The sequence below is a fragment of the Platalea leucorodia genome, assembly GCF_965183815.1.
Source record: "Platalea leucorodia genome assembly, chromosome: 3".
NCBI lineage: Eukaryota > Metazoa > Chordata > Aves > Pelecaniformes > Threskiornithidae > Platalea > Platalea leucorodia.
This window is the reverse complement of record NC_138825.1, coordinates 4,296,395-4,308,437: the sequence shown is the minus strand read 5'-3', so window position 1 is coordinate 4,308,437 and position 12,043 is coordinate 4,296,395. Positions and strand designations below refer to the sequence as shown.

The following is a 12,043-nucleotide window of genomic DNA, read 5'->3' as shown; positions in this document are numbered from 1 at the left end:
CCACTACCAAGAGAGGACACCTCCTGCTCACTAGTATCGTTATGAGGCTTTTCTCCAACGTGGACTCGAAGAGAAGAATGTGAAGACTGAGTCACTAGCCACAAAAAGGAAAATGACTTTAAACATCCAGATCCAATTATGGACCATACTGTTCTTTCATCTTAAACCAACCAATGATTTGTTTAAAAAAAAAAAAAATGAGTGTACTGATGCTGGAAACATTTCAAAGAGAACATTTCCAGCCTCCTCCCATCAGGATCTCTGATGCCAAGCTCAATTGAAGTTTACAGTTTTGCATTATCAGTAAAGTGAACATAGCCCACTTACTATTTTGTAAGAAACCGAGAGGCTTATAACCCAACGATATTGAGAAGAATTGATGGATATAGCAAACAATCACAACTGCCTTAAGTGAAATGGAGACACAGCATTACGGCAAAGAATGGGATTTGATGCACGCATAGAATGGAGACGAAATCGAAATTTGCAAACAAATTTTTGCAGAGCATCCCAATGCTTTTTGACGTTACATCCTCTAATGGCCTCCCTACAGCTTGCCTTGTGGTTACACGCTTAACCTTGTGCAACAAAATGCCAAGAGGGAAAATGATCATCGGTGTCTTCCTGCACCCGGTGAACGTAATACATAACCAGAAAAGCTGTTAAGCAATCGTGATTTTTGCTTCGGATCAGAAGGCATGGAGCTGAGAGCAGGAAATGGGATGGGCTAGAACGGCCGACATCCTTGGGCCTTGGGTGAGGAAGCTTGATTTGAGAAGACAAAGGAGGAGCGGGCAAATGGATGGTCAGAGGAAGGTGCAAGGTCCCTTAACAGTTTAAGACATTTGCAACTGCCTTTTAGACAAGACGAAGGGGAACTCTGTGTGCAGGGGGGCTGACGGGGATGAGGTTACCACTATCAAGATGGACAATAAGCGCCTGAAGGGACAGCCTCACCTTACTAGGGTGGTATGACAGTGGGGGAAAAGTCACAGGAATTACATTTACTAATCCATTTCTACCATTTGCCAGTTAGGACAGCATCGTGAACAGAGGTAAAAACAATAAACTAAGACAACTGTTAGCATCTGCAACAGCAAAAGACAGTACAGTCAACATGCTACGTGCCACCTGAACACACTGCGGCGCACTGATGATCGCTTGAGCCTGGGCTGTATGTTGAAGAAGCATCTCCACTATTACAACTGTTTATTTCACCATCAGGCAATCATCATCTTCAAACAGTGTCTTCAGTTCTCTCCTTTAATAGTGTTCTACTGACTAAACCCACATAAATATGGAGTAATTTCACTAACATCAACAGAATCACATCAGCCTGAGAGCAGTGCGTAAGAGCTACTTATACACTGAAATATTTACCTTATTTTCTTTCCAGCTCAGTTATGTTTACCCCAAAGCAATAGCCTACTTCCAAATTTATTACATTGCAAACTGTGAGCCACAAACAGCTTGTCAATTCTAAATTCCCCTCTCCGGCAATAATCACTCGACATTTGTTGCAGTTTACTCTGCTTTTACTTTATTACCGAAGGCTTGGTAAACTTACAGGAAACGCCATCGAATACAATTGTATTTGTTATTCCTAACATCCCTCTGAATAGCACTGAGAAACATCTCATAGAAAGCCTGAATTTTCCTTACTGCATCCGCAAGTAGATCCTTCCCCGGCATGCTTGCTCTACAGGGCTGGTCCTGAGCAGAATCTGTATTTTTACTCAAAAAAAACCCCAACCCAAACAAACAGCAACAACAGTGACAGCTACTAACACATTTCTACATGTGTCACAACCATTATCTTCTAAATGATGTGATACTCAGCCAGTGCAAACTTTCTCCACCAGTTTCCAGAAAGTCCAAATATAATCCCCATGGAAGACGTGAACTTCCCTCATCACCATGAAGTACTAATTCTAATGTTGTCATTACCCATTCTATTACTCATCATTTTCACATGTAGGAGAGAGTCACACTCGAGAGTAAGAAGTGTTACTGAACAAGACTAAGAAAAAGCAAACAAGTGGGAGAAAGGAAAAGGAAGCATAGACATTGGGAGAACGAACAAAGGAAAGAAAAGGGTGATAGGAAAACAACAGGACCAAAGATGAGTGTGTGAAGTATTGAAAAAAGAAGGAAATACTTCAAAGAGAAGTTGCCCTCTCTCCGAGATGGATTAGTAACCTTCAGCAAAGACAGCATACTAATTGTCCTTTTAATCACTAGGCAGAGTTCTAAAACATAAGATTAGCAAATCACTTGCATAATTAATCGAACTTCCAAGCAACACCATTACTCACGACAAGACTCGCCGTTCTGGCCCAAACTCTGCTTCATAGTAGCCATCTCTGCAGTCTTTTCCAACCAGATCGTGAGGGTGCGGCTTGTAGGGTTCGTTCTTCGTTACCAACGTAGTTCTTATTTTGACTTTTCCAAAATAGTTCAGAATCTACAAAAAAACCCGACATTTTTTAGATTTTAGGTACTGGGGCTAGTAAAGTCTCCACATGTAACAGAGAATCTATTTCATCCTAAAATACTCTACGGAAGAAACACCATACCTAAGAAAATGGCATTACTGCTTCAGAAAAGGCAGGACCATTCAGAAGTTTTGTTCATTCCGTTTCAGTTCTGTTCATTTTACACTAAAAAACCAACTGCTTGGTAAAATATTTGAAAAGTGGAGGTTTTTTCCAAAAGTATCTGCCATCGCAGTAAAACAACATACTTCACCCGCTAGTTTTGCCAAAGCAGCTGGTTATTTGCAACGATAAAATTTCGCTGGTGCCAGTAATTGACATTCAATCTATTTCGTTCTCTTAAACCACCCTACTGCAAGAATGGGAAGGAAGTCTGAAAGGCTCTAAAAAATGTGTTGTGTTTTTTTTTTTTTTTTTTGAGGCTGGAGATCTATTGCTTCACCATCTTACCAGGGCTCTTTGTATGAGTTGAATTCATCCCTGTACAAAAGGCCAGAGGTAATATAGGAGTTTAGACCTAAGAGTAAAACAGCTTGTAATGCTGTAAGAACATACGTAACACTACATATTTCATTATCATATCTAGCCTTACAACGAAAGGCACAAAATTCTACATAGGTGACCGCATACGAACACTTATTAAGGGACAGGTCTAGCTCCAAAGATCTTAGGAAAAAAATTCCTAAAGCCTCAGGGATGAGGATGTTACCTGTGCATGGAACACTAAGTAGTGAAAGAGGATCTTAACAGATACAGCATGACATAATCCCCTACGAAGTCTTTTTTTTTTTTTTAATTACTTCTCAGATGAATATTCAATCTTATACTCAAGAAGGAGGGTGCCGAATTCTCAAGCTCCTACTAGAGCCTTCACAGCAGTCATCAGCCTAACTCATCACACATTTCTCAGATACTTAAAAGTCTTCCCTCATGCAGACAGCTACCAGTGAAGTCACCAAGGGTTGTGTGGGTGAGTGTAAAAAAAAAAAGTTTGGCCTAAATTGTTTGAAGCGTAACAACTTAAAAGCAAATACAAGACTTGCTCAGGCACACGTTTGTGCAGAGGCGAGTTCTCCTCCTCCACTTCCCCTGCCCTATAACTAACTGTTCCTCTCCTCCTTCAGCCCTTTCTTTCCTCCTCCTGAGGCTCCAAGGATCCCATCCTAGATCCTTTTCAGCTGACACCTCAAACCTCTGACTTGACCTGCGTTCTTCTAGCTTCCATCATCTGTTACCTTCTTCAGTCTCCAGTTTGGCTCCCTTCGTGGCCTTCATACAAGCTGCTATTACTTTTTACCCTTAAAATAAAACTTCCACTGCTCCTTTACCTTCTTCAACTATTACATCATTTCTCCCTCATTTCACACCCCGTCCCTTGAACTTGAAGCCTGATCTAGCCACTTTTGATTCTCCAGTTCCTCCTTGATGTTCTTCATCTCAACCGCATCACGAAATTTAATCTCTTCCTGGCCTCTCTGTTCTCATCCTCATTGATGTTTCCATCTCTAGAGGGGACTCCCCTAGCAGCTAATCAGCACTAAAGCCTCCTACGGGCTTCAGGGAGGCAGGAATTCACCTAGAAATCACCTGCTATCAGTAACAATCAGCTCTGTCATCAACAGTCACCTTTAAAATAGGCCAAACTGTGCCAGGATTGCACGGTCCCCTACCATGTCCCATCTTCCCTTTGGGTTCTGGCTGGCCTTCATGTGCAGCACAGTCCGGGCTAAGAGGAATCAAGGGCTTATCCTGCCTGTTCAACTTGCGCCCTGACACAGCCTTAAGCTGAGAGTTTGAAATTATTTACTTGAGGAACGTTGTTCCTCGTTCAATTGGCAGAGTGCTGGAATAAAAGTCTGGCAAGATCTCTATTTCCTGCATTCCTTAACCAAATCTGGCACTGTGATAGTCAAGGGGGGAGCCTTCTTGTTTGCTTCTTCCCTTAGTAATTCTGGCTTCAGGGCTAGACCAGCTTCCACACTTGCTTTATGCAGCAGAGGCTCACTCTGCTGCTCAACACGACTGCCAACACTATCTTTCTCAAACTCTCCCTCTTCTTAAAGAGCTTTCATGCCTCAGCCTAAAACATCTCGTATTTTTCAGAGTTCACGTCCTCTGTATCTGTTCTTTTTTCTGCTGCGATTTGAGGGACTCCATCTTTGGCTCCACTGCAAACACAGATAGACAGCTTCTGTTCCTGGGCACTGTAATGTACTTCCAAGATGGCAAGTACTCATAACTTCCCATTTATATTTGAGTTTTCTCTTCTAATCTCATCTCTGAAAGACATCCTCCAAACTGTAAGAGATCAGGGAAACACTAGCAACTTGAACTTCAAATAGAAATTCTCCTCCCTTACCCCACCTGTCTAGGGTCTCTGACACATTGCTTTGTCCCACATATGAAAGCTACTGCCAAAGTGTTTCCATTTCACCTCTGCTGTCTGTATCTTTGTCCCTGCTTTGATTATAGCTGCTAGGGCTACTCTGAATCCCTTCATTCTGGATTTCCCAACCTATCCATAATGCAACCACCCAAATGGTCTTCGTTGCAGGTGCTCTGACCACATAATTCCCCTTTCTCAGCTCGTTTTTAAACTCTGTATCCCCTTCTGACTTCACATACTTCACGGTAGCTTCTTTGTATACAGAGCCCAATCACCAAATCACTGGCTGCAAGTCACTTTCTTACTTTGCTCACTTGTACAACGTGCCTTCTTTCACGTTGCGCCCGGCAGCTTTTGAAAGCCTTTTCAAATTTTGTACGCAAACTCCCTCAAAGCTCTCCCAAAATTCACGCTGCAGTCCAAATAGTAAAAACAAACCCAAGTCACATAACTCAGAAACCAGAACAAATGTGCATACAGAAAAAGCTAATAATGACCGATTCCCAGACAATGAGTAACTCTACTGAACTCCCTCTCTACCAGCACTTTGTTAACTACCTCTACACCTTCTCCTCTTCTTGTAAGTTTGAGACAAAATCTTTAATGACTAGGAGCAAAGAACTCTTTTTCCACTCTGTTGCAACTACATTTGCATGCCAAGGAAAGAATAACAGAACGTGAAATGAAAAGCATTTTATTTACCGCACCGAGTCCAACGCATAGCTACAGCGCAACGCTCACGTGGGCAATGGTAATTCATGGGTAAAAGCAGTATTTACCTGTATGGAAGGGAACGTCTTATTGTTTTCAGTACTGTGTTCTCCTGGAATGCTGCCTGCCGATCTTCCCTCACATTTGTATCTGAAACGCATGCCCCTTTGCCTGGGTTGTTCAAACATTTCAATGTAGGGCTCAGGGCCACCTTAAAAACAAAACATTTTCAATGTTAGTACACAGTAGAGCTTAACAAGCAGCAGAAAATGTAAGAATTAGAAAATCTAGACTCCTTGATTGATATTACCATCTTCCCACTTGGTCTGTCTTTCTCAGACAATCTACTCTTCATGTACAAGCACACATTGAAGGTGGGGGGTGAGGGGAGAGAAGAGATTTTAAATGAAGCCTCAGGTATCGATGCCGCCTAAGTAATTAGCAAAGGACACCCTCCCCTCCATCTCACCTAGAACTTAGCTTCTTTTAGCTGTTAGAGAGTATGTGTCTGATGAAAGATTTTATACACCAGAAAACAAATCCTTATTTTGCGGGAATGGTTGCTATTTTTAATTATAATACATTTTCAGGAACGGTTGTCCTCTCAAAGTACAAGTAGTGTCAGTCCTATGTTCTCTTAAACGTCCTCTGAAAGTGAAGATGTTTCCTCAGAATTGATTGATTTAGTTCCTAATATAGTGAAGCAGAAACTATGCAAATTATGCAAAAAACCCCACCCTACTGGGTGGAATACTATCACTGTATGGGCTCAGAAAATACCTGATTGCTGGTTTTGAATTCTACATCTTGAGCTGCCCCCTTCCCACAGGGCCAGCTTCTAGCTGCAGTATCTCCCCAGACAACGAAACCTCAGTAAAAGCTACCAGGCAGTTGTCAAAAAGAGGTTTTCAGGAAACAAAAGTGATAGACAAGAATAAGAGACAGCAGAACTCTTAATTGGAGGGGTTAGAAAGACATTAACTTAGCAAGAGTGTAAGTACTTTTCAAGTGATGTTTTACTGCCAGACAGTAACGAGCTATTCAATATATCTTGCTGAGAACATCAAACAGGACAGTCAATCAAACAGTGACAACAGTGCGATGGCATGCGAAAAACAAATAACAGAGGGCAAGTAAATATTGTAGAAGTTGAATCATCATAGTGCTGCATGATCAGAAGAACATAGCTTATGGAAATGTCTACTGAGCTCTCTGTCATCTTCATATAATAGCATCCTACTCAAGCAAGGTTGAGCATCACAAACAAACATGACAGGCAACATCCTGTGGCACAGCACTGAAAAAAGTGCTTGGACTTCAACATAATAAGCAAAATAGTTATTAAATATATTGAAAGTGCTAAAAGGGTAAAAGATCCCCTACTTCCTTTTGCCCAAGGGCTACACAGCCTAAGGTCCGTAGCATATGAGTTTTGGCAAAGAGGTGGATTCCAATCTTAACTCTATAAAAAAAGCTTCTCTTTTGTTGCACCTACAATGATTTAGGTATACCTGCCAACACGAAGCTTGAACTTTATGCCTGGGATTTGCTGATGGCAAAACATTTCCAGCGCTACAGCGGTTCATATTCAAAGTAGGAAAATATTATAACTTAAAAGATAAAGCAATTAAGAGAAGCAGAGAAGGGATGGAAAGAACTACATCGCCGAGATGTCACCTTGGTCTTACCTGAATGCACATTTCAGCTGTAACACACTTACAGACAGCTGTGGAATGGCAGTGTGGGAAAGCAGCTCGGACGCTGGAATTGTCTTTGACAGCATGTGCCTTTTCAAATCTTGAACGCCTTTTAAAAAGGCACAATGCATTTCAACTCCAGGCTGTATTTGGTGCCAAACATTTGAGAACTATGGTTTAAGGACTCTATATTCCTTTTTAACCATTTATCAAAATGCCATATCTAAACTAACCACCTCCCATCAAGTAGATTTTAAATAATTTTCTGAAAATAGACTGTGAGCTGTCATATTGAATACACATTAGCCACTACTCCAGGTCCAGTTCCTTACAAGGATCATCCCTTTTCTAGATACTTCCCAGATTTTATCTAACCCTCCTTTACATAAACTTTGCATATTTTCTCTTTCTGGAAAATAAGCAAGTCCAGCAAAGGGTGGGGGGACAGGCGTTGATAACGAAAAAGCCTAGAAATGACATAAAGCCGGTTTCAAAGAGAGAGCAGAAGTCTGAGCTTCTCACAAAACCAAGCTCACACACCAGCGTGTGGCTATTTAACTTTCACGCTTACATTTACTCATGCTGTCGTATTTATCAGCACAGCCCAGTGGACCAGACAACAGAGGACTTCTGCCAGCAGCGAGGAGCGACTGCTGCCTATCAGTCAGCCTCCCGTTTCCAGCACGCAATTGAGGAGGGAAAAGAATCTCACCTTTCCGTGTCTACGTAACGCAGTGTGCCACAAATACAGACACGTATCCATATACTAAATTAAAAAAATCTATTTTAGAAGTTATAATGACAAAATTGCAGCAAAGTGCCTACTAATCATCTTACTTCGGAGATGCACGTGCTTACATAGCTGCTAACCAGACGCACAGTACGCCCACATACATTACGTATTTGTCAAGACTAGCTAGAGCCTTGCTGTTCGAAACTACTACAGAACACAATCACTTCAAGTCTTTAACTCTCTTTGCTTTAACCAATAATTTCCCTCTGTTCTCTGTTAATGCTTGCTTAAGAGGACTTTTTTTTCTCACCCATTAAGAGCACTTTATTGTAAAACGCTGGGCTCCGTGATCTTTACAGGGCTGTGGTTGAAACAAATGTCATTGAAGGCTTAACAGCAGGTGTGTTTGTGGGAAAGTAAAGCTCAATGATGCGGTAGCCTCCAGAGATTAAACATTAAACTTCATTTTGTCTTGGTTCTCTCTCTCTCTCTCACTCTATTTAAGAATCACGTTATCACCTCTACCGTGATTATCGGTGTCATCGTGTTTTGCATAGAGAGGAAACACATAAAAGCGTTTGTGCAGACTAAACGTATTATCAGCGCTCTGCAGCCAAGTGGAGGTCTGTTCAGTCTTCCCTATTTCTGTAAATCAGCAGTGTGCCTGTGAAGTGGCACAGCTTAACTATTTCACAATCTGCTCTTGCACACAGAGGTCTGCTAGTTCCCACGCAGTTGCTGAAAACCTGTCCCCTTCAGGTCTTGCTGTGTTTGTCAAACAAATAGGAGCTATGTTAAAAAACAAACTCTTTCACTGGTTCTGGAAGAGAAACGCACGGCTACTCAGATTGCCCACCTGCCCACAACTTCTCAGAAAAGCATTTGAAATGGAAGAAAAACAAAAATCTAGCTAATCCTTCATCTAAGTGCTTAAGCGTTTAATTTCCATTTGTAATTAATTATAATTGCCTATACACGTACTAGCAATAGAAACACCACGCTACATATTACAACCTGCCTCTTGTTCTTTTTTATTATAAAATTGTTTATCCCCCTGTGCTCTGAATATCACACTAAATAATTTAAAAGATAATGTAGGAAACCAAGTGTCCCTATTACCTATGCAAGAAAAACAGGCAAAAGCAGTTAACAGCTCCAAGAGTTCAGCCAGCTTATACTCATTCAAGAACTGAAGGTTGGTTTATTCTAAACCGTTTTGAGCGATACAAAAGGACAACCCCAAAAACTCAAACCAACACTTCCATCAGGCCTCTCCACGATGAGAAACCTGGGCCGGTTTAAAGTTTAAACGTGGCCTGTGCCATTAGGGAGGGAAGCGTGACACGCTGCCACCGAGCAAAGTGACAACGGGATCAAGGGTTCACGTCTTTCGGCTCGTTCCTTTGCTCAAAGGAAGCAGGCTCTGGAGGGACTACACAATTTCTGGTTTTCTTGCACAACTAGGAGCGCCCTGCCAACAGGCTCTCCAGCAACATCTGTGCGTGAAAGCAAAGTAGCTGTGGGTCTCTGTGGAAGATGTGAAAGTATCACCCGAAACCCTATGATGCGAGGCGACTGCAGCGAAACACAGATGGGAGAAGCCTTGCCCTTCAGCTTTGATGTCACTGCTCTGCATGGATCCCTGGTGGCCCTACGCCCTCCACGGCAATCGCTGTTTCTGAAAAGCAAGAGCAGGCAGTCTATCCGCCTATAACCTTCTGCACACCTCGAGCAAAAAGAGGCGATGGTGGAAGATTTGTTACAGCACATTCTAGCTCGATCTAAACTAACCGAAAGTGTAAACACGTTTTTATTTTAGAAAGCAGTAATCTACCTAGGACTCCATAAACTGTACAGATTCTAACAGAGAGACAAAACTGCCCACAAACTTCCTCTTTACTATCGTGTTACATTACAGAACAGCAACCAAAAGAAAAAAAAAAAAAAAGAAAAAAAAACAAAACTACAAAAGCTAGCTAGTACCAGGAAGTTATGAACTTCCCCTACTGAAAAATTCCTTATCTGGTTCCTAATTACACTGAAAATACATTAATACATGAAGAAAAAAAAAGCGCTATCTCCTGCTTTGGTTTTGCCACTGAAATACAGTGCAACATTTAAAAGATGCCTCCGTACAAATCCAGTTGTTTTCTCCCTCTGTTGATCGTTAGCACACCTCTATATTTAGCAGGAGTGGAAGTTCATACTTTGGTAAGGGGTAACAGAACACAGGCACTTAAGTTTTGAGGCTGGAAAGAATCTTTCCCTCGAAATGCTATTCTAATTAGCGCTGCCAAGCCTTAAGTTTTTGGGATTTTTAAACCCTAAGAAACATACCAGAGAAACACTTCCTGAGAGGATGACAAATTCAGTTTAATTTAGCCTAAAGAAATTTAATTGTGCTTTTTGTTGTAATTACTCAGCGTGTGATCCCTTATCTACGTTACTTTGCATTTATGCCATCTCTGTTTCTTATTCATTTGCCTTCTCGTAGGCGAGTTCCTACGCGAACAGGATCCCGCTCAGCATCGGAGAATCTTTGGCCTATTGACGCCTCTAGCCCAGATACGAGACCCATGTGCTTATTTAACGCCAAAACAATTTAATGACACAACTTTAAGACTTAAATGTCCATTCTGAAACATACCAGCCTTGCAAGACCTTGTCGCAACTAATCTGAACAACCCCGTGAGGTTTCCTCATGAACTTTTTCCGTAAGCCCGCTTACCCAGCTACGTGGCCGTGGATTTAATATCAAAAGCAGATGCTGGGTGGTGGGGTAAGAGCGCTGTCACCCTTCTCCCACTGTTACTCACCTCCCTCTGCCTGCCGACGGGTCAACAGGGAGACAGAGGGGAAGCAAACCATCCCTCGCAGCGTGAAAATACCAACCACCCGACTGCTGGCGCTTCCCCCAACCCAGCGCCGCAGTTTAAGCACCGACAGGCCCGAGGCGGGGAGGAAGGGCGGCGGGGGCCCGGCTCGCCGCCGCCCGGGTCCCGCCGGTGCCGGGCTCAGCCCCGCGGGGCCGCTCCCCACCCCGTCCCGCTCCCCCCCCCCCCGGGCCAGGGCCCGTCCCCGCCGCTCACCGGCCATGCTGACGGCTCCGCGCAGCCGCTCCGGCCCACTGCCGCCGCGGGGCTCCCCCGCCCGGGCCCCGCACACGCCTCGGAGGGACGGACAGACAGACGAACGCTGGTTCCGAGGGACGGCCGGGCCCGACTGACTGCTTCCCGCCCGCCCCGGCTGCGCCGCCGCGCCCCGCTCGCCGCCCTTTTCAGGGGGAATTTCCCGGCGGGCGGACGTGCGCGCTGCCGCCGCCCCCCGCCCCGGCGGCCGCGCCCGCCCCCGCGGCGCCCCGCCCGGCACCGCCCGCCCGGCGGCGGGCAGCGGAGGGGAGGGGAGGCGGCGGCGGCGGGGCCCGAGCAGCCCCTGCCCCCGGAGAGCCCTCCGCCGCGGGGAGGAGGAGGGGAACCGCCCGCCTGACGGGGCCCGCCGCCCCCTCCCCACCCCGAGGCGGCCGATGCTCCTTTGGGGGGGGCCAGACATCAGAAGGAAAAAAGTTAAACCCCGTTTACCAGACCCCTCTCGTTACTTAGAGCACGTTTCTTCCAAGCCCGCACCCCTCGCCCCGTTTTCCACGCACTTTTCCAGCACCTGGAAGCCGCCTGCCTTTGCAGCATCGCTCAACACCCCCCTTCCCTCTCCCTAAGCCTCTAGAGACCAAGCCCTCGTTATCCAGGTTTTTCTGAGTGGCAGGGGGCCTGGTGCTCACACATCACCAGCAATAACAGAAAACTAGGCTCAATATAATAGTGAAGTTGAGGAAAACTAATCTGCAACATTTGTTGAAATCACAGTGGTCAAATCTACCTCACCTTCACAGCATCCCGGATCCAAATCTGAAATACATCTCACCTTGGCCCTGCCACAGCTGGATCAAGTCAAGGAGAGGGACCCTGTAGGAACAACCCCACGGGCCCAAATTCGGATCAGGTGGAGGGGTCAGTAAGGACCAAGC

At 44.5% G+C, this 12,043-nt stretch overlaps 1 protein-coding gene across 2 annotated transcripts in view; it reads right to left on the bottom strand.

Moving 5' to 3' along the window:
- REL (REL proto-oncogene, NF-kB subunit) overlaps positions 1–11,286 on the bottom strand; it is a 31,539-nt gene extending 20,253 nt beyond the window's left edge. Inside the window, exons 1-3 of one of the 2 annotated variants that reach the window (XM_082307842.1) lie at positions 11,112–11,286; positions 5,661–5,803; positions 2,316–2,464 (exon numbers count right to left, since the gene is read on the bottom strand). In XM_082307842.1, the coding sequence (XP_082163968.1) occupies positions 2,316–2,464; positions 5,661–5,803; positions 11,112–11,118 (299 nt within the window). In that variant the 5' untranslated portion in view covers positions 11,119–11,286. Of the gene's footprint in view, positions 1–2,315; positions 2,465–5,660; positions 5,804–10,838; positions 10,903–11,111 lie in introns of those variants that run through there. The other variant, XM_082307841.1, reaches the window with a different exon arrangement.
- Between the last annotated feature and the right edge of the window lie 757 nt (positions 11,287–12,043).